The sequence below is a fragment of the Ostrinia nubilalis genome, chromosome 16 (assembly GCF_963855985.1).
Source record: "Ostrinia nubilalis chromosome 16, ilOstNubi1.1, whole genome shotgun sequence".
NCBI classification, from domain to species: domain Eukaryota; kingdom Metazoa; phylum Arthropoda; class Insecta; order Lepidoptera; family Crambidae; genus Ostrinia; species Ostrinia nubilalis.
In genome coordinates this window covers 4,005,204-4,028,658 of record NC_087103.1, presented here as the reverse complement: position 1 = coordinate 4,028,658, position 23,455 = coordinate 4,005,204, and the positions used below count along the sequence as shown (strand labels likewise).

The window sequence follows — 23,455 nt, the reverse complement described above, 5'->3', positions numbered from 1 at the left end:
AAGGCTTTGCAATTCGATTTTTTGCCGTTTGACTAAGCCTTTTTTGTGATCGACCTCTTTTGCGATTTGTTTAATTGTTTGCGACTGGTTTACGATTTTAAAGTGCGTTTTGACTAGACCCAAAGGAACCCTTAAAGTTTTGTCATTTCTGTCTGTCTGTCATGTCCGTCCGAGGTTTTTCTTGGACACTGTGGGCACTAGAGATCTGTAATTTTGTGGAGGTATGTAGGTATATTAATCATGCCAACTAAGTGGTAAAATTTTGAAAGATTTTTTTTAGTATAGCTCACCTTCGTTGTGTAGCATTATTTTCTAATGTAATCGATATAATTATATCGATTTTAGAATCACATCCCTAGTCTGCAGCTAGTTGATAAGTTGACTGACGATGACTTGAGTCACAGACTTGAGTTGATATTTACTCTGTGGTTGATTGTCTGTCAAAAAACCGTTTGCACTGTTGATGGGTGTCGAGTTTCTGTAAAAATCCAATTTGACTATAAGATTTGCGGCTTGATAATATTCCTGTCGTTATAAAATGGTTTAATTACGTTTTAGTCTAACAAATTGTGTCGAGTGGTGGTTATAAGTGTATGCTGTAAGTTGTAAACAAATCCAAAATGTCCGTTCCGAGTACGGGTTTGAGCAAGTTGAAGAAGAAACACATTCGCGTAAAGCATCAAAAAGTGAAATTATTCCGTGCCAATGAACCGTTACTGTCTGTTTTTATGTGGGGTGTAAATCACACGGTAATTATATTATTTATATTATGTTAATTACCATAACCATGTCAGGAACCTAATGGGATTTCGTTGCAATTACATTATGTCATTTCCTTCGTTACCGGATTGTTGTGGTTTTACAATATTTACATGCGAGGTACCATTCGAAAGTATTATCGTCCGCTCTGTTACCATTTACCTTTCTGGCACTTGATCAATGCTTATTGTTTTATCAATGTCCTTGCTATGAACATAAATAGTCAACTTCAAGCTTCATGCAAATTGCGTCTTAATTGCAAGAATAAATAAATTTTAAAGTAGTAATTCGCCATTTTGTGTACCAGAAGCATTGGCCAAATGCGGTGTTGGCCCAAAGTTAATCTGAATAACAATTAAAAATTAATGATCAAATACCATAATTATAGAATTTGATTAGGTTAATTATCTAACCTCATTCATTAATTGTTAATTTGATTATTAATAAATATGTGTAAATAAAATGTAATGATATATTGTTATGAAACAACTAATTCTAAAAGGCCTAAATTCCTAAAGCCCACTGCCCTAATTATTATTTCATAAACATTGGTATAGAAAGAAAGAGGCACATTTGAATTAAAAAAAAACAATATTTTGGAAACTAACTTGAACGGAAAAAAAAATACAATGATTATATTGATATCATAATTTATCAAGCGTGGCGTCAGAGTGATGGCTTTTGGCTGAAAAGGTTAACCATTACTTCGCCTGCATATTTTATATCAATCCGCTATAGCCTGTGTTACACAGAGATACTGTAGCTAACTATTGGTGAAAGATGCTATTATTGATGCTAAAGATATTATTTATAAAATAAGTATGATTAGAAACTGATCTAAACACAATCATAATCGGTAACATTAAGTTCATCAGTTAGTCACTAGTTGCATAGTATTTAGCTTATCATTTCATACAAAAACACTAATTTATGGTTATTTGTTCACGGACAATAAAACTTATGTAGGGATTTGTCTTTCAGATAAACGAGTTGAGTCATGTCACAATACCAGTCATGCTACTTCCCGATGACTTCAGGGCATACTCCAAACTCAAAGTCGACAACCATTTATTTAATAAGTAAGTATTTTAAGCGCCTACCTAAGTTTAGTCGTTATACAAAAAGTTGCAATAACGTTGAAGTGACCATAATCTTACAGAATGCAATAATCGTTATCATTCTGTTCTTGACACTGCAATAGTTAACGATGCTGCTAAAGCCTGGTCCGTGAGCACGTAGAATCCCGTCCAATGACCCCAAGGTACCCATCCCTATCGCTCGCGCGTAATTATGTTGCTGTCGCGACTGTGCGACGGGCGCCCGCAGTGAGTGTGCGAGCGCGACAGCAGCATAACTACGCGCGAGCGATAGGGATGGGTAGCTTGGGGTCATTGGACGGGATTCTACGTGCTCACGGACCAGGCTTTAGAATAAATAATAATAATAATAATAATAATAAGCCTTTTTATTCTGAACTTGGTTACATAATAGTTACAAAGCATGTTAAATAATAAGATCTGTGTTATAAGATATCCCGAAGCTCAGTTTGCCTCTTGGCATAGGCCTCCTCCAACGATTTCCATTGGGACCTGTCACATGCTACCCTTCTCCAATAGTGTCCAACTGTGAGTTTTAGGTCGTCTTCCCATCTTGTTTGTTGCCGACCTCTACTTCTCTTTCCATCCCTGGGATACCAGTCAGTGACGCTTTTACACCATTTTTCTTCTGGGTCCCGGATCATGTGACCTGCCCATCTCCATTTTTGTTGGTCTATTCGGGTAATTATGTCGACAACTTTGGTTTTTTCTCTTATTGTGCTACTTCTCACTCTGTCCTGCTTCTTAATTCCTATTAGGCTTCTCTCCATGGCTCTCTGGCATCGTTCCAACTTTTCTCTGTGGTGTTTGGTGAGGGCCCAGGTTTCGCAGCCATATGTGATGACAGGAAGTATGCATGTGTTGAAGACTTTCCTTTTTATTTGCATGCTTAGCTCTTTGGATTTCAGGACTTCCTTCAGAGACCAAAATTTCTTCCATCCGTTTGCTATTCTTCGTTCAATTTCCTTAGTGGTTTGATTTTTGTGCGATATTAACTGTCCTAAGTAGATGTAGTCTGACACATATGCAAGCGGTTGGTTGTCGATTTTTATTTCTACTGGGTCGGAATTTGTTAGTAGATTTGTTTTAGACATGTTCATGTATAGGCCCACTTTCGTACTTTCAACGTGCAGTGATACAATCATTTTGTTTAGGTCCGTCGGGTTTTCTTCAAATAGGACTATGTCGTCTGCAAATCTTAGGTGGTTCAGTTTTACACCTTGAATGTTGAGACCGTAATCTTTCCAGTCTAGTTTGCGGAAGATACTTTCCAAGGCAGCCGAAAACAATTTTGGTGATAGAGGGTCTCCCTGTCTTACTCCTTTCTCGATTTTGAATTTATTTCCCAAGGTTTCTAGTTGGATTCTTGCTTCACAGTTCGAGTAGATGTTCTTTATAATGTTAATGTAATTTATGGGGATTCCCTGCTGTTCTAGGCTATCCCATAGAGCTGTGTGTTTTATGCTGTCAAAAGCCTTGGTGTAGTCGATGAATGCCATGTACAGTTTCTTATTGTATTCATTGTATTTTTCTACTATTTGTTTCACTGTATGTATATGGTCCAGGGTTGAGTATTTTTGTCTAAAGCCAGCTTGCTCCCGTGGTTGATTTTCGTCTAGTTTCTTGCTTATCCTTCCCAGGATAACTTTCGAAAATACTTTGTAGATATTTGACATTAAACTTATAGGCCTGTAGTTTCCTATGTCTTCCTTTTGTCCTTTTTTAAATATAAGAATAATGTTCGATGTTTTCCACTGTATAGGAATAAGACCCGAGTTTAATATTTCATTGAATATTGATGTGAGTATTGGTAGTAGTTCTTCGAGAGTGCCTTTAAGAAGTTCGTTTGTCACTTTGTCTGGGCCTGGAGCTTTTTCCATCTTCTGACTGTATATTGCTTTTCTATTTCTCTGGGAAGTATTTTTGGTTCGGATGTCACTATTTCTTGCTCTTCAATGACGTCTGTTTTAGTATCAGCTCTTGGTTTTTTATCTGGGTTTGAATATAGATCCTGATAAAATTTTGTAGCTATTTCGTTTATCATTTTTCTGTTTGAAGAAGTAGTATCCTTTTTATTTAGTTTTGGTATCCATTCTTTATTTGATTCTCTCAGTTCTTTAAGCGCTTTTTTCACTCCTCCTGTTTTTAGTATATGTTCTTCTAATGTTTGCAGTCTTTTGTTTTTCCTGTCTTTCCTTATTTATAATGTTATAATTTATTTATAATGTTTTCTCTTATTTCCTTGCTTAATTTTGTGATATTATTAATGTTTTCCTTTTTTAGATGTTTTGAAAGTAGTGTTTTTCTTTTTGCTATGAGTTCCAGCGTTTTATCACTTAATTTGTACTTGTTTTTCTTGTCGTTCTCAGTTTTCACTCCAGTTAGTAGATTTTCTAGCTTTCCATATTTTGTATGAGTATCAATGTTGTTCGCGGTTGGTTCATCAGCTGAATCGATTAGGGATTTGGTTATTTTCTTTAAGGTTTCTTTACTGTGGTCCTTTGCATTGTGTGGTGTAAAATATTTCCTAGATTTTTTTGGTGGTTCTATTTTTAAATTGCTTCTTACCATGCGATGATTTGTATTGAAGTTAAATTTGGTTAGCACCGTTGTATCCGTAAAGGCTTTTGGATAATTTGTTGTTATGTAGTCAATTTCGTTTTTAGTGCTACCATCAGGGGAGATCCACGTCCACTTGTTCTTATTGTTTTTCATATACAGACTGTTCAAGAGCGTTAGATTGTGTTGTAGAAGGAATTCGACTAGCAATTCACCATGTGAACTTCTTCTACCTTGCCCAAAATTTCCCAGGACATATTCTTCTTTGCATTGTTTTGCTCCGACTTGAGCATTGAAATCGCCCATCAGAATAATATGGTTGTTTGTACACCTTTCCATCGCCTGTGTTAGTTCTTTGTAGAAAAGTTTGATTTCTGTTTTAGTTGCTTGTTCTGTTGGGGCATAGATTTGTACAATTGACCATAGTTTTTGGTGTCCCGGTATGACGATGTTAAGAATGGCTATTCTATCGGAGATTCCAATCAGTTCTTGTATGTGCTGTTTCATTGACCGTTTGATTATGAATCCTACTCCTCTATGGCCGGCTGTTTCACCTTTGTGGAATAGTATATAGTCAGTGCGCGGCTGAACCATTTAAGAACCTAGTAAGGGACACTTTTTCAGATTTTCGTTTTTTGTCATAAATCACCTTAGAATTAAGGTCTCCACAGGATGTGAAGACAGAAATCGCTCTATTACACTTAACACCGGAGAAACGCGTTGCTAAAAACCTAGTAAGTCCAATTCAAATCTGCAAAAACCATTATCAAAACCTAGCAAGTTACAATGACCATTTAAAACCTAGTAAGTGCATGGACTTACTAGGTTTCAAAATGGTCAATGTGACTTACTAGAGGTAAAATGCTACTGTAATTTAAATATTATTTCAAGTTCTGTTGGCTGACACTCGATAACCATATCAAAATCTGGGGACTACATGAGTACTGATTCATATTCGATTTTGATTTTGATTTTTACGAGGCACTTTTGTCAAAAAAATAATTTTTAGTGTTAGTAAAGAGCATAAAACTTGCAATTTTTAACTAAATATATTCTTTTATTCCATAAAGTATACTTTAGTAACTAATCTTTAATATAAACATCGGAAGTTATCCAAATCTTTAAGCATCTTAGCAGGGCAAATGAAAATGCATTTTTTCGCTCTCCTGTAAAATTTGCTCCGCTGCACTTACTAGGTTCTTAAATGGTTCAGCCGTGCGTTCCTCAATCCCTTCCCCTAGTCTTCGCATCTCACTAATACCCAGGATGTCCCATTTTATTTCTTCAAGGGCTTTTTCTAGTTCTTGTAGGCTTTCTTCAGTTCGAAGGGTTCTCGTATTTAAGGTTGCGATGTTGAGAGTTTTGTTTCTTCTTTTCGAAAGAGGGTGGTGGTCTGTAACTCCCGCGGGGACCAGCCGGACTGGGAGATTTTCTGTTGTTTGGTTTTGGTTATTAAGTCTAGTTGAAGTATGTATTATTTTTTTCCGATTTACCGGTGCAATTATTAGTTTTTTGGAGAATTTAGTTGTGGAGGCTTTAGAATAAGTTATGGTTATTCTATTGGGGAAACTATGTAATTCTTATACATAGTTGTAAAAAAATGATTGCAGTATTATTTTGAACTCTTTCAACAGTGCATTGAAAGAAATTCTAAAGGATGGTGAAGATTTTTAACACACTTTTTTTATACATATTATGAGTTAAAAAATTAATGACAACTTGGTTGTCTTGATTATTTTGACTTTTGTTTCAATAACAAAAATATTTTTGTAGATTTACTTAGGTATTAACTGATAATAATATGTTGGGTTTAAACAAAGATAAGCTGTTAATGACAGTGGTGTATTTTGAATGTCTGATTTCTGTGATTGATTTGATGATAGTCCTTTTTCTGATTGAAATAAAGCTTGATTACCACTCACTGACTCACTCAGTGATCGGGGCCATTTTTTGGGGGGTTTATAGGAGTGACAATAATTTACTAAACTTGAACTAGTCTAAACATTTATTATTATATTGAACTAAAAGTATTTTCACATCAGACTTAAAATTATTGCAGAATAGCACTTATTAAAACACCTAAGATGTTACAATATGTATTTATCTTTTTAGGTAAACACTGCAGCTCCTTGTGGTTGTAATAAGTTTGATATTGCAACAAAAATATGTAGTATGTGCAGCTGTACATTACACATTCAAAGTTGTAAAGTATCCTTTTCTTTCCAGGGAAAACATGCCATCTCATTTTAAAGTGAAGGAATATTGCCCGTTGGTGTTCAGAAACCTCCGCGAGAGGTTCGGAATTGACGACCTCGATTACAAAGAGTCGCTCACAAGGTAATAAACTTTATCCATACGAAAAACAACCAATTGATTCTGAATCGGCACGCGATAACGCTGACAAGACATCTTTATACGTTTATGTACGCATTTATTTATATTTATTTTTAATTCCCACATAACTTGGACTGGTATTCCCGTTCCCACCCCCGTCCTGTCCCTAGGTTTAGAAAGCCAGATAACTACCTCTGCGCGAGGATTCAGAAGCGGTCGATCAGCAAGCTGCGCCGGTCGGCCACCGCACCCACTGACGTTGCCAACATGAAAAACGAAACCCACCAAGAAGGCCTATTCCATGACGCGAGCGAATTCGTCAAAAGAGGCCTGACGATTAAACGCCTGAGGTCAGCGGACGTTTTACTACGAAGCTGTACGATTTTTAAGTTTTATTTTTTTTCAATTAACAGTATGTAGTGTGCCTTTTCAACTGACACGGCAATCATTAGAATAGACCACTGTATCACGTCCCGATAACTGCTTAAAACAGAGTGACTCGGAGGGAATAAGTGTTGATTTTCCGCGTGAGAAATGTTTATGTCCTGTCTTGGAGTTTGAGTTCATATCATGCCTAAACAATTTTACCATGTGGTACATAATCTTACTATGGTTTGTAAAGATCCTAAATGACAAGTGTATCTCTCATATGAAACGTCTCGCCGTTTCCTATTGATTATTCCATGATCGTGACCTATTGTGTTCCCTAACCCTGCATCTGCCCCTCATTATTTTTCTCATTGTTTTGCCTATTTGCTCCCGTTTTACTTTTTTATCATTCATCAAAACACGATTTTATGATGGTTTCCAATCTTGTGCAGAGGCAGGTTGTAGGTCGCTGATTAGACAAATAATGGGTATTCTTGGATCGATAAAATGGTTATTTAATACGAAACTGGTATGATTCCGGTATTTCCAGGAGCCTAAAAATGATAAGATAGCAAGTAATTTAGTGTTCAGATAATGATTATCTATGCTGTCATGAAGCATCCTGTCGAATGCATTTACATACGATTACTAAAGTTTGGTAGAAATTCAAGATTAGAGAATTCGTATTTTTGGCTTTACCTGTCGCTCCTGCTCCTGAAACTGATTCGAAAAGGCGGACAATAATTCTACATGGAGTAGCTAGGCATATCTTATGGGGTTACGGGATTGGAAACCATCAGTATTAAGGCACACGCCAAAAATCACATCGATACACGCAATAAAATTTACACGCGCAAATTACACACGTAAATAGTGCATATTTCCACATGCACAGATGCGTTGGCAATGGTAAGTATTTAACTATTCGTTTTGTCAAATTAAGCACAATAATAGCCTGTAAGGCTATGATGCATGCCACGATAAAATCTTGCCGAAGCATTAGACGATAAGCCCATACATTTGTCGTCTAAAAACATCGTTAAGATTTTATCGTGGGGCGCATCCTAGCCCGGATCGTCAATTATTTGGATCACAGCCTTTGGGAGCATGCTCTTCACTGAAATTCCTGTGGTGCCTGGATCTATAGGACAAACGCCGGTCACACTACAGGACAAATTAATAGCTTAGGAAAAGATATTTAAATAAAGTTTGAAGGTTGCTACTACCGAGTGCAAAGCAAAGCTGAAGGTAGATAATCAGACGGAACTGAAAAAGGAGAGATTCATACAAAAAGTTGCGAATTTAATATAGGCTTTAGTTTTCGGTTAACGTTAAAAATTATGTACGATAAAATTTAATATCGATAACAACTAATACAGCTTCTAGGTAAATGCGATAACATGATATTGATTCGTTAGGAGGATGAACTTAAAACGTACTTAATGTTTCGTCAGTAAGTGTCCGTCCAATGTCGTCATACTGGTTGGCATACGTATGTTTGTTTTTATTTTTGCTACAGGAAATGTGGCTTTGATGTGTGTGAAAATAGAATGTTATACGACCGACATTCGCTCGCTATTGTTTTATTGTAAATGTATTTTGTAAACTTGATATAGGTATGATGGTTTCTGGTTTTCTATGTTTCTAAAATCAATTTAGGTACTACATAAACAAACGCATAAAATATGATTGTACAAAAGCAGATTTCGATGACTTTAGGTCCCCATTCTGAAGTAAATATTGAACTTTAATCAATCATAGGATTAAGATTGAGTTTTGAGTACTATAATTTCGTGATACGGTTCTAAACATCAATATCATAAAGCAAAGGATTTGTGTTTGTTTTATTCATGTAAAAAGCAAGTTTGTTACGTCAATTTGTATACGGTATTGTTACGTCACTATCTGTATGTTTGGATGCCTTACAGGGTTACTATAAGCTGGATGGTTCCAAGCAAGTTCGGCACAGCACTTGCGACACATACTGGGGAGTGGAATCCTTACACTATTTTAGACTTTAGGGCAATATAAATATGGTTGCTTGTCCCAGATCGCAGCCAACCCCGGACGACTCGTCGGGCAAGTCGGGCGCCAAGTTCTACCAGAGCTACGATCGGCTGTTCATCTTGAAGACTCTGACTTCTGAGGAGGTGGAACGGATGCACTCCTTCCTCAAGCATTATCACCCGGTGAGGATCTAGTTTTCAAAAAGCATTTTATTTAAGCTTTAATGCCATATAATTGGTACATAAGGCGAACTTAATGCCATGAAGGCATTCTCTGCCAGTTTACCTTCAGGCTAAACAGAAAAAAAGCATTTGGCGGTGCTAGAAAGCAAAGGACGAACAAAAACTGTTGAGGTATTGTATGACAATACATGCCTATTTCACAAAACTTATCTATTTCGAAGCTACTAACAATCTTTTACAAATTCAAAATTGAGTTTGTAAATCTAGCTTATTTATCTATCTTTTCTACGGAACTTATTATAATCGTTATTATAAGTTCCGGTCTTTGGAATTATTGGCAAGGCAAATTAATTATAGGAACACATGTAAGATACATGTAGCCAATGACAGTCTCCAATCTTAGGAAGGCTATTATTATAGTAGCACAATCCGTCATATTATTATGTCTATTATAAAACACGCTAGTTCCTTCATACTCCCACACAAAGAAGTAATTAATCTTGTTAAAAAGGTGATTCATAATTACGCCTATTTCACGAATCATGCTTTTATTAACTCATGTAGCGATAGATAATTGTATTTGAGAATCAAAATAATATCTTGTAGATATAAAATGTCATGATAAAGCCAAGCTTTTGATAATTTACTATCTAATCTCTAGTAAGGAGAAATTGTATTCTATCATTTTGTTCTTAGTAAAGGTGAAAGGCTTATCTTTTCATATATGTAGATAAACAATTGCACAGAATCTGTATTATGTAGATACATTCAAAGATTCTATTTCTTTTAAAAAATAAGGGGAATGTTTTAGTAAAATATTTTATCTACAGTATCAAAAGTACTTCCCCTCTAGGTGGCATTACAAAATTCCACCCTGTATAAAACAATATGCTTGCGTTAGGAGTGATTTCACCACAATAATCCAGCGGACGACGGGGTTCAAACTACCGATCCTTGAATCCGTTATTGACGCTGTTGGGTTATTGTCGCTTAACCTATCTAGGTATCCCCAAAAAGTCGCATATGACCTTGTTAGAATATATATATCTACATACCATGATTTATATTAATATTCCATGGTAAATATGTATAATTGGTACACTATTTAATATTAACTGACAGATTGAAATTCAGATTTATATAATTCGTAAATTCTAATTTACGAATTATATAAATCTGAATTTCAATCTGTCAGTTAATATGGCGGCTGTGCAATGTTTTGTGTGTGTAGTGTTTAACAAGTTAAATAGTGTACCAATACATATTTACCATGGAATATTAATATAAATCATGGTATGTAGATATATATATTCTAACAACCTCGTAACAATTTACTATCTATCTACAAGTACTAGCGGCCGCCCCCGACTTCGTACGCGTGGATCCCATAATCCCATTTTAGCAGCTTAGGGGTTGAATTTTTCCAAAATCCCGTCTAAGTGAGCACCTTACGGTCTAAAAGGAACCGCCATGTAAAATTTGAGACTCCTAACATTGTAGTTTCTGAGATTTCGTGATGAGTGAGTGAGTCAGTGACATTTCGCTTTTATACGAGGGGTGTTCAGAAAGTAATGAGATGGGATATTTCTAGCCATCACAAAAATCTGAAAAAAATTGGACAGGTATTTTGTATTTTTATATTAGTTAGTGATTACTTCTTCACTAGAAACTAATAAAAAATTCGTTTAAGTTCACCTGACCACGACCAGTCGGATAAGTTTCTTGACTCCAAAAAGGCCTAAAAAGGACACTGCCTCGACAATTCCTCAAATATCAGGTCCCTGACTACTTTATAAATCGGAAAAAGAGCTGTTAACGTAACTGAAAGACAGATCTAGAGAATATGATGGGTTTTTGAGCAATGGTGAACTTAAATGAATTTTTTACCAGTTTCTAGTGAAGAAATTTTTTTTTTCAGATTTTTGTGATGGCTAGAAATATCCTATTCTCATTACTTTCTGAACACCCCTCTGCAACAAGCAATCTGTTGTCCACAGTACATAGTGGAGCGGCACGGCAAGACGCTGCTGCCGCAGTACCTCGGCATGTACCGGCTGACGGTGGACGGCATCGAGCACTACCTCGTGGCCACCAGGAACGTCTTCTCAAACCACCTCAACATTCACAAGTGAGTGCGCAAACTTTATATTGGGACTGATGACGTCATTTGAAAACTACTTCAACATACACTAGTGATAGCGAGTGCGCAAACTTTAGTATTGTAAGGTATAGTTCTTGCAACCCACGAAGCCTAAGGCGAATGAGCTTTACTTGTGTGTATACGTGTACATGTACAGACGACGGCACGTCAAGGTAAACACTGGGTTCTTGTGCAGTTGTAATAGGGGCGAGTTTGCAACAAAAATGGGTAGCCTGATGTGCTGTCGTGTGTACATAACGATAGTGTAATGTTTCTCAAAACTTTTGAAAAACGAAAAGTAGCGAGCCACCGCATAATAATATGTAAAGCTCACTCTCGCCTTCGTGAATTGCAACAACTATACTGCGAGAGAACATCGTTTCAATCAATAAACCACCTCAACATTCACAAGTGAGTGTGCTTTAATATTGTTATACGTTGAACTGACCAGATAAAATCCGCAGTGGGAAATCGCATATCTGAGTGCTCCAGGTTAGAGCTGTAGCTACTAACCTCATACTTATTGTGAGGTTGCTATAATTTTATAGATATCGAATGCGTTTGATGTAAACTTACACTACGTCCCCAGAGCGCAAATGTGTATGTAATTATGTATGCAATAAATATTTCTTTCCAGGAAGTATGATCTGAAAGGGTCGACGGTAGACCGGGAGGCGTCGGAAAAAGAGTTGGAAAAGGAACTACCCACGTTAAAAGACAACGACTTCATCAAGCAGGGCGTCCGCATTGACATCGGCGACGCCGCCAAGGACAAACTGCTCGAGACGCTGACGGCTGATGTCGAGGTACGAATAAAAATTCCATGTTTCAAAATAAATTGTGGAATCAGAGATTGCCATCCTAATAAAAAATAATGAGAAACCACAAGTATTCAATAAATTGAATACTTCTTGTGCGTTCTTATTTCCCGAGTCGTAATTTTTGCGCTGACCCGATATCAAGTTGGTATTTTTGATCAAAGACTATACAAATTTTTAGTTTCGTAGCCTCAATATTTCCATTATGCCATATTGTTTACTAATAAAATATTTTTTGTCTTGTTACATGTCACGTAAAATTAAAATGATACGTTCCATACTGTGTTTATATGGGCTACACGCTCATTATGTGACGCCACGATCAATTGCTTCCATAAAATTACAAATATTATATCAGTCCTAGGCCTAGTTCAGACACGGCGGAATCCAGACGGGCACATAAGAAATAAAAACAATTTTTATGTAGTCACATAAAAAATAAATTTAAAAAATTAACCTCCCCCATTCCAAGAGGAGGGGGGTGGCCCACATATGGGGGCATTTTTGTCGATAAAATTGACATCACAACATCGCCTTAATTTATCGCTAGCCCTATCCCAAACACACTGTAGATGTGTCATTATACTGAACCGTCCCAGCTATGACATTGACAGGAGGGCGCTGCTATCAGCAGTACTGGATTAATAGTTCCGATTTTTTCCATTTGACGTTTCAAAATCGTTCAACTATACCGCGCGTGTTTGAACAAGTTCTAATAGCACTGTGTTGTTCCAGTTTCTAACTAAGCTCCACCTAATGGACTACTCGTTACTACTGGGCGTGCACGAATGCGGGCGCGGCGAGGCCGAGGCCGAGGCGGCGCGCGCGCGCGAGGCCGACAACGACAGCGACAACGACACCGACACCGACACGGACACCGACAACCGGCACCACGGCGACAAGTGAGTGGCTGTAGTGAGGTGTACACTAGAGGCGGTGGCGGCGCGCGCGCGCGAGGCCGACAACGACAGCGACAACGACACCGACACCGACACAGACACCGACATAGACACCGACAACCGGCACCACGGCGACAAGTGAGTGGCTGATTGACTGATGACACTTTTCCACCACTGCAACTCCTGTAAATCCAGGATCTACATACAGTTTTAGCCACCACGGCCATGCGAGGCGGAGGCGGCGCGCGCGCGCGAGGCCGACAACGACAGCGACAACGACACCGACACCGACACGGACACCGACAACCGGCACCACGGCGACAAGTGAGTGTCTTTATAGCTGTAGAGAGAGAGAAAAGTTTTTTGCAAAGCAGATCGCCACAGCCAGAGAGGAAATAAAAAGCCACACACTCCGCTACAAGGATAGACTTTCAAATCATCCAAAATCATCAAGCTAGTGACAGCGGTCTCTTTAGTAGATGCCAGGACAGTTGAGAAACCATGATCACTGAGGGCAACTGAGTCACTGGACTCCACCCTGCTCATGACAAAGAACAGTGCAAACGGACATAGGAATGAATTATTGTAGCAACGACACCGACACCGACAGCCGGCACCACGGCGACAAGTGAGTGGCTGTAGTGAGGTGTACACTAGTGGCGGAGGCGGCGCACGCGCGAGGCCGACAACGACAGCGACAACGACGCCGACACCGACACGGACACCGACAACCGGCACCACGGCGACAAGTGTGTGGCTGTAGTGAGGTGTACACTAGTGGCGGAGGCGGCGCGCGCGAGGCCGACAACGACAGCGACAACGACACCGACACCGACACGGACACCGACAACCGGCACCACGGCGACAAGTGAGTGTCTGATTGACTGATGACACTTTTCCACCACTGCAACTCCTGTAAATCCAGGATCTACATACAGCTTTAGCCACCACGGACATGCGAGGCGGAGGCGGCGCGCGCGAGGCTGACAACGACAGCGACAACGACAACGACACCGACACGGACACCGACAACCGGCACCACGGCGACAAGTGAGTGTCTGTTCTGTGTTACAAGCGCGCGAGGCCGACAACGACAGCGACAACGACAACGACACCGACACGGACACCGACAACCGGCACCACGGCGACAAGTGAGTGTCTGTTCTGTGTTACAAGCGCGCGAGGCCGACAACGACAGCGACAACGACACCGACACCGACACGGACACCGACAACCGGCACCACGGCGACAAGTGAGTGTCTTTATAGCTGTAGAGAGAGAGTAAGTATTTTTGCAAAGCATATTATTATCGCGAAGTCGCTGATACTACGTGAGTACCTACATCAATAAAGTACGGACGTGCTGTAGTGAGACGCTTGGTGTGACGGTGAGCCAGTGTGCACATTTAGGTACACTACAGGCACCACTGCAACAAGTGAGTGGCTGTGCTGTGTTACAAGCGCGGGAGGCCGACAACGACAGCGACAACGACACCGACACCGACACGGACACCGACAACCGGCACCACGGCGACAAGTGAGTGGCTGATTGACTGATGACACTTTTCCACCACTGCAACTCCTGTAAATCCAGGATCTACATACAGTTTTAGCGACCACGGACATGCGAAGCGGAGGCGGCGCGCGCGAGGCTGACAACGACAGCGACAACGACACGGACACCGACAACCGGCACCACGGCGACAAGTGAGTGTCTGTAGTGAGGTGTACACTAGTGGCGGAGGCGGCGCGCGCGCGCGAGGCCGACAACGACAGCGACAACGACACCGACACCGACAACCGGCACCACGGCGACAAGTGAGTTTATTACAGCTGTAGACAGAGAGAGAGAGAGAGAGAGAGTTTTTGCAAAGCAGATCGCGAAGTCACTTATAAATTTTCCTCGTTTGATGCACCGTGAGTACATCAATCCTTTACAAGCGAGCGACGAGGCCAACATCGACTACCGGCAACATGGCGAAAAGCGAGTTTCTGGTGTGACGCGAACCGCCGCCTTTACATGCGCGTGACATTTACCATATCAAAAAAAAAATACCACTGAACTTCCACTGAGTTTCCCAATTTTTCTTTGGCAAGGAACCCTAATTGATTATACTTCTCCTAGCGGAACCCCCGTACTACTCCGCCCGCACGCCCTGCCCCTCCCTTGTGCGTAAACAAGTCGGTGCGCGCGAACAACGTCGGTCACGAAACGTGGATTAATATTTTTTACGGAACCCTTGCGGCCTTTCCACGGAACCCCAGGGTTCCGCGGACCACCATTTGGGAACCGCTGGTCTAGTCTAGCCTGCCTACACTGCGTCTTTTGGCCCGTGGTCGCCATTGGAGAAGTTTTCTGCCCCAGCGGCCATCAGTTCTGCGAGCTATATGCCCCGCCCACTGCCACTTGACTTTAACAATTCCGCGGGCTATGTCGTTCACTTTGGTTCTTCTGCAGATCTCATTTCTGATTTCTGAAAATCCGAGCATAGCACGCTCCATCGCTCTCCTTGAGCCTTCTTAATTATTTTCTTAATTTGACTGATTCGAACGGTCCGCATATGTAAAGTTCGGCCGCTGAACAGATAGTATTTCGTCCAATGACCCCAAGCTACCCACCCACCCGCTCGTCGCGGCCGCAGTGAGCGCGACAACAATATAATTACGCGCGAGCGATAAGGATGGAAAACGCAGCGTGGGACGTCCACCTACAAGGTGGACTGACGACATCGTAAAGGTAGCAGGGAAGCGCTGGATGCAGGCTGCTACCAATCGATCATCGTGGAAAGCATTAGGGGAGGCCTATGTTCAGCAGTGCGTCAGCAGCAGACGTCCTATGGCTGAAATGATGATGATGATGATGATGATAAGGATGGTTAGCTTGGGGTCATTGGGCGAAATTGTATCTGTTGGGCGACCGGACTTTAGCAACCATAAATGACCATGATGATGGTATTATTGTAGGTGGGGCTACAACACGCCGCCGGACAGCCCGCGCGGGTTCGCGCGGCAGTCGTCGCTGCGCTACCAGGGCATCATTCCCGAGCTCGACATCTACGCCATCCCCAGTCAGGACGGTAAGAAAACACATCAATAGGGATGTTTTGGATATGTAGTTTCGGTTATGTATACAGTTACGGATATAATAATAAATATCCTTGGACATTTTGCACTGCGCTTCTAGTCCCAAACTAAGCTTGTACTATGGGTACTAGACAACGGATACTTGATACTTTTTTTTGTAAATACATACTTATTATACATAGAAAACATCCAGTCCAATACAAACAAATATGTTCATGCACACAAATGTTTGTACTGTGCGGGAATCGAACCCGCTACCTCCGGAATAGTAGTCCGTTTCGAACCACTACACCAAACGACCGACGAATAAAATATAGGAATAATATTATACCGTTTTCGGTTACGGTTACGGATATTTCTTATTTCGGATATCCGAAAGTTTCGGTTACGGTTATGGATATCCATAACATCCCTGATCAATACACCCGGGCTAGGATAGGAATTTAAACGACAAATGTATGGGCTTATTGTGTAAAATCGATAACATGGCGCGATAAAAATATCTAAAACTATCACAAATCAAAATCATGGTGATTCGGGTAGCTCTAGTGATGCTCTACCTCTGGGCTTCGACTTGACACTATTTTTGGAACGCCCTGTATTTTTATGCGCCCCGCCTACTTCACACTTCATTTCGTTTAAATTTCACATTTATATGGGCTATATCGGTTACATTGGTTTTCTTATTTCCTTCTCCATGGTCCTCCTAAGTAAGAAGTAAATACTTATTGAATTTAATTCATAAAAAAATATTAGATATAATATGAAGATCTACCTGAATTAGCCATTATCTCTAAAAAACCTATATCATAAGTGGATTCTTTTATATTACAGGTGCACCTAAGAAGGAAATATACTTCGTCGCTTTGATTGATGTGCTAACGCACTATGGAGTTAAGAAACAGGTGAGACAAACATACGATGTCTATCCACTTTAGTGCGGTACATACTGGACAATTTAACTGCGCACCTGACTAGAATGCGTCTCTCTCGCACTCACCCGCACACCTCTCCGCGTTTGCCCCCTTTTGTTGATGTGACGTCACGGCAGCCAGGTGTGCAGTTCACTTGACCGGGTTGTAACTACTCGAGAACAGTTAATTTAAACTTTTTTCTTCTTTCAGGCGGCGAAAGCAGCGAAGACTGTAAAGTATGGTAGCAATGTAGACGGCATTTCTACTTGCGACCCGGAGCAATATGGAAGGCGGTTTATAGAGTTTGTAGCTAAAGCCATAGAGGGCAACTAGGCCATCACCTTCGGAATACCACCGAATGTCGAATACATGCCAGCAATTATTTCTTCACTTTTAAATCGTATACGAATTATTTTCGCGTGAATCACGAATATGCAGTTCTAATCGTTCTTAGGTAATCGTTGATATTGACACTTTCTATCGGTAGAATTCGAATTCGCGGAAATTTTAAAGCAAAATAAAGTGAGATCCGTTTTAAATTGTAAATTAAAGCGTCTTGTCAGACATAACAATGAAACCGTTGTCTTTTTATGAATTACTCAGGATATATCCGAAAATGAGAGAACAATGACAAAAACGTTTATTGTGGTACCTATTCACAGTGATATCTTTATTAAAGACTCAGATATTTTTGCATACAACTCTATGTGAAGCATAGGTTAACTTTAAGGATGGTTCAAAGTTTATTTTCATTTTGCAATGTGATTTTTTTTTAATATTATTTATTCGACATTCGGCTGTATTCAAATACCCTACCTCAGTGGTAGGTTTTGGACTTTTTTGTCTTTACCGAGTCACAAAAAGTCCTTGATTCAGTGAATAGAGTACACTTACCCTAAAAAGAAATGGTAGTTCTGATTTTATATTGTTTTACAGGTCATTTAAAAACGAAATAGTCTGCAAGTTTTCATTATCTCCGCCATCTTAAAGAAAATTTGCAAATAACATAAAAATGCAACTACCGGGCGTTTTTTGGCCTCTGTTCACTGAATCATACTTGTACAAGTGAAAAATCGCTAAGCAGTGCTTCGACTAGCAACGACTAAAGAACACTGGTGGGTGAAGTGATTTTCGTATTTATTTCTTACGCAATAGATGTTTAATTTCTATATCAGGATATGGTACACAAAGAACCGATTGCGTAAGAAATAAATGTCAACAAATGAAAGTGAAATGCGTTTACAGATTATTCAATGGAATTTAAAATCATGTCAACAGTTTAAAATGGACTTTGGGAGCCGTAGCAATAAAAATGGGACTCAAATAACCAGATTACAGTGTTATTTATGATCTGGTCAATTATTAGAATTTTCATGTTTTTAGGTAAAATTAAAACTCGAAAATAATGTTGGCTACCCTAAATCTATTTTATCTGTGGCAATATCAAAAAAGATGGCGTCTGTTCAAGACTGTACCAGATATCGAAGTCATTTTTAGTTTCCGCTAGTCTCACTAGACATGTTCAGTTTCAAAATTGATACTCCGTTAGACTTGACCGCACTGAATCACTGGTGATACAACACTGTAATATTCAGCCTTATTGTGATGGTACTGCGGGTGAATATGCGTTGATTGTTCGCCAGTGACTAGTGATTCGTAGTCAAAATGGAATTTACAGGGTGTTGTAGTTTTATAGTAGTTTCTGTAGCTCATGTCGCTTGCTAGAGGAGGCACCGCATGTATCGCGCGACGAACGCAGCACTAAGTGTAACGTCGATTTCAACTTAATACGATTCGAGTTGAAACGTTCTGTGGAGGTTTCTTAAAGTTTGATATTTATAATGCTAAAGATATAAACAGATGTCGGATGTTTGTCGTTTTCAAATTTTTCTCGTATTTATTCGCTTCGCGTGCGAATTGTAACACTCGTGATTGTAGCTGTCAGTGTGCTTTCAATTGCCAAAAGGTTAAAAATAATATTTGTGCGTTTAAAGACAATACCATAGTGTGGCGTGCGGTTGTAATAGGCCTATATGAAATCTGAATGGAAATTTTATCTGCAAAGCTTATTTTTAATTATAAAAAGTCAATTAAATGTTCAACGTACAACTCTTTTAGCTAGATGTATCCCGATTTCAAAACATAGTAAATGTAATGGAATCTAGCATGATCATCGTCAAGAAAGTAGTAGGTATGCATCGATTTTAAATATTAATCGATGTGAGTGGTAACCACATTAACATGGTAGACGTGTTTATCATGGAAAAATGCGGTTTATCGTTTGTTGACAAAACACGATGGCAAAGGGCAAGGCTTGAAATGTACGCGTCAGTACCTTTTTTCTTGGTAGAAAACATCTATACATCTTAATCGGGTGTAATTAACAGAAATGTAGGTATGTATATTGTTTAATAGTTGTTGCAATTCACGATGGCGAGTGAGCTTTAATGTGTGGTGGTTCACTAATGTCGTTTTTCAAAAGTTTTGATAGACATTACATTATCGTTATGTGCATGTAGTACACACACAAGTAAAGCTCACTCGCCTTCGTGAGTTGCAAGAACTATACAAATGACAACACATCAAGATAATCACAGTGGCGTCTTAACTCGTTGTAATACGGGCTATTTTGCAACAAAAATGTCGACTGTACTAAACTTGACGTCTAGTGTCATTTGGCAAGTTGAAAGCACTGGCTGCGCCGGCGCCGCTACATGAAGCATTCACGTTTGAACTGAACTTTGAGCACATTTCGCAATAATTCATAACTGTTATTAGCTTTTATAATGTTCCGCTATCGCGTAGTTTTAGTGATGAACAAATTAAAAATGTTGGATATCATTAAATTTAAGATGTTCGCGTGTTAAAATTGGACAAGTAATAAATAATGTTATTCTCAAATTAGTAAACAGTATAGGTTTACGGCTGTTGTATACTACCCTGTTTGTGGGTTATCTTAACCTGTGTAGTCGAGTATGACGCGTTGTTTGACTGATATGTGACTGGAGTCCATACAAATGATAGTACATTGCAATACAGAATGTAAAGTTTATGGAAGTGTAATTATAAGTTGACCGTCATAAACGCGACAGTCCTCGGGATGGACTCGTCAATTTAAGATATTATTATGTTCACTTGCATAATGCTGCTTACGACCATAATATTGTCCCTTTGTCTCATTCAAATACCTTTATGTTGGCTGAGTTCGCGTTAATGACGGTCAATGTATAGAAGAAGTTCTGCTTGGTTTTTAATTTGACAAATTCCCTCGTTGGGGTATTATTAAAAAACTTATTAACTTAACTGCCTTAAAATTTTGACGAGTTAAATATAGGTATGCGTGAAAAGTTTGAATGGAATTTTTCGGCAAAATAGCTGTCTTGCTCGCACACAAAATAATCATACGCGCGAGAAAGAAACGAATGAATTTGTGAACAATACGTATAATTCTAAAGTTATTGACATTAGACATTATTTATCTTATTATGTAGTGATGTTAAAGCATTTTTGTTGATAAAAATTGTATAAAAATTGAATACACCATGCAGAACTTCAATGAGTTAAAGGTAAAACCCACGTTTTACCCTATTAATCCATACGTCATATTGCCAATATACCTTTACCTAGTGTCGCTTAGTTTCTGTCTAGTGTAGAAAATAGTATGAAGTAAGATTTTGTTATTTATTATTCTATTTCGGATTAAGACTTGGATTGTTATTGGAGTCTTTGTGATTTATTCTATAGATGTTAAGCCTCATGGCTTGAGAAGGGAATTTTATACTTTAATAGTCATCGCCAGTCTCGATTTAAATATTAAATTCTTTAAAAAAATGTTGAGGTATTAAATTTACCTCTTTTTAAACAAAGTAATTGAACAGTATTTCAGATCCCACTCCTAAACTTGAAATTGGATTAAAATGTGTTATGAAAGGATAGATTTTGTGATAGATATTGTTTACTTTTAGAATATAATTTTACTTTTATTTTAGATATAAAGTTGGTCACTCTGATCTAATCAATCAATGAGTTGTAGGTGTTAATGTAAAATAATAAATCCAATTGTAAACTCGTTTTAATACAAATCTCTAAAATAATCACAGAGTGGTCAGTTTTGTAAGACGCGTCGTTTAGGGGCCTGACAGACAATATAAGGCCGCTTTCACATTAGGGCGTGAGAAGTCTGACAGCAGCGTTTTTATAATGTGAAGGCAGGCATCCGCTGTCATATTGTATGAAATTATCTGCTAAAGTCGCCTTAATGTGAAATCGCTCTAAAGCTGATTATTCGGACAGTGAAATGTCAAAATACGAGCCTTAATTCTCCATAACATGACTTGGTTGATTGTAGAGAAAGTTGAATTAGAGCGCTTTCACATTAGGGCGTTAGAAGCGCGACAGCAGCGCGGCAGCGGCGTTTTTATAATGAGAAGGCATGCATCCGCTGTCACATAGTATGAAATTATCGGCGTCGCGCTGCTAAAGTCGCCTAAATGTGAAAGCGCTCTTACATTGTCTACAGGTTCGGTCTCAATGATAAGTCCGTTATCTTTCCCCCTCACACCAACGTAACAACGTAGATTCCTGAACAATGTGTTAGTCATGGTAATGATTAAAATATGTCATAATGTGTTGCCATTGTTTAGGTCGGTAATATTATTTTATTTTAGTTGTGTTACTATAGGTTTTATTTTCTTGTTATACGGTGACGGTAGAAGCCACATGCCTCAATGTAAGGCGTACGATATTTATTATAAATACGATAGCTTCGCTACGAACATAAGGTATTCGGCATGTAAGCAACACGATTGAAATGTTAATTCTCTAGTCTCCTACTCTTGTAAAGACAAAAATGTGTATGAAAAATTTAAACTTAATTTTTTAAATACATATTCGGTTTATAAAGTTTCTGCAATATAACTTTTGAGTGTTTTATTTCTCATTTCCTATTTCCAGAAATAAACTAGGAAAGGTATTTCCGTCAGTACCTTTACAGTGTGACACGAAGTTCACTATACCAGTACCTCTAGCACGAAAAATCGTTTGAGTATTCGAATCGCCATCAATATTTAGTATGAAAACTTAAATAGCGACCCTGTGTGAACGTGACTTAAAGTGAATTTAGTATAGATGACCCACGCTGAACTGTCCCACCAAACTCAATGACAGGGGGGCGCTACCATCGTTCAACTACCCTTATGACCCACCGCACTACCAAACCACACTACCAGTAGTGTCGTGGGGAATATTTTTTCCCTTCTACACTACCAAGCCAGTAGTGTCGTGGGTAACATATATTTTCATTCCCATCGACACTACTACCATAACTAAATGTAAAATTTGTAAAATTTTGGATTGTTTTGCAATAAATTATGTTTATATGCAACCCTAACCTCTGTGCAAATTTGCAGTTGACGGAATTTACTGAAAATAAAATATTACCTAAAAGGGCTTATACCTATATAACTTTGCGTGAAAGAAAAACAAAAATTAATTTATTTTTACCCGACTACGGCAAAGCAAAAGGAGGGTTATGATTTTGACAGGCTATGTATGTATGTATGTTCATCTGTTCCATAGAGGAATAGATCGGCTGAACTATTGAAGATTCATTCCACTATGATCTGTTCCCTCGTAACTTCTTAACTACTTATCAGAATTCGACAAATGACATATCATTAGAAGCGTCTTAATTGTCCGCTGGTTATAGGCCTTCATTTCATTATGGGGTTTCACAAAATCTAATGTGGCGCCCTCTAGCGGACAAACCATACAGAGTAAAAAAATAAAGTTAAGATAAATATGCCGTGTTTGGTATCATTGCGGAAGCGCTTTACTTGTACATTTACCGTAACATGTACATAAGCCCTTTTAGGTAATATTTTATTTTCAGTAAATTCCGTCAAACTGCAAAATTGTACAGAGGTGGCAAAAATCGGAATCAGCGTTCCGGTATTGACGGTGGCGCCCCACTGTCAATGTCATGCATAGGACAGTTCAGTATTTTGGAACTATACGAGAATTTTGACAATCATCGTCACGTTCACGTTATCGTTGAATTCAATGGCTGGGTATCGATTTTTGTCAAATACGCAAACGATTCGAAGACGAAAGTTTTTCGTGCTAGTAGAGGTTAGTTACTGACTACTGAGCTCACGGTTTCGATTCCCGTATAATTTGTGTGTGTATTATTAGGCATTAGCCATAATTATTATGGTAGTAGAGCTATCTAATCTAGTCTAAGTTATATTTCATATTTGTTACACATGGGCCAAATTGTAGTCTGATTTAATAAAA

The 23,455-nt window shown here is 39.0% G+C and overlaps 1 protein-coding gene across 2 annotated transcripts; it reads left to right on the top strand.

Annotated features, from left to right (window-relative positions):
* Positions 1-395: 395 nt before the first annotated feature.
* LOC135079267 (phosphatidylinositol 5-phosphate 4-kinase type-2 alpha) lies at positions 396-22,078 on the top strand. Of its 2 annotated transcripts, XM_063973881.1 has the most exons (10): positions 398-749; positions 1,741-1,838; positions 6,642-6,752; positions 9,169-9,307; positions 11,305-11,435; positions 12,085-12,253; positions 13,001-13,152; positions 16,128-16,240; positions 17,082-17,152; positions 17,372-22,078. In XM_063973881.1, the coding sequence occupies exons 1-10, from the start codon at positions 621-623 to the stop codon at positions 17,492-17,494; spliced, it is 1,236 nt and encodes a 411-aa protein (XP_063829951.1). In that variant the 5' UTR covers positions 398-620; the 3' UTR covers positions 17,495-22,078. The 2 variants fall into 2 exon arrangements, with proteins under 2 accessions (XP_063829950.1, XP_063829951.1); XM_063973880.1 differs by lacking the exons at positions 16,128-16,240; positions 17,082-17,152; positions 17,372-22,078 and adding an exon at positions 6,920-7,099 and having other exon boundaries at positions 396-749; positions 13,001-13,196.
* The last annotated feature ends 1,377 nt before the right edge of the window (positions 22,079-23,455 follow it).

Coding starts and splice junctions, on each gene's coding strand:
- LOC135079267 (XM_063973881.1), top strand. CDS start 621: ATGTCCGTTCCGAGTACGGGTTTGAGCAAGTTGAAGAAGAAACACATT. Junction 6,753..9,168: donor TACAAAGAGTCGCTCACAAG/GTAATAAACTTT, acceptor TGCTTGTCCCAG/ATCGCAGCCAACCCCGGACG. Junction 13,153..16,127: donor GACACGGACACCGACAACCG/GCACCACGGCGA, acceptor GTATTATTGTAG/GTGGGGCTACAACACGCCGC.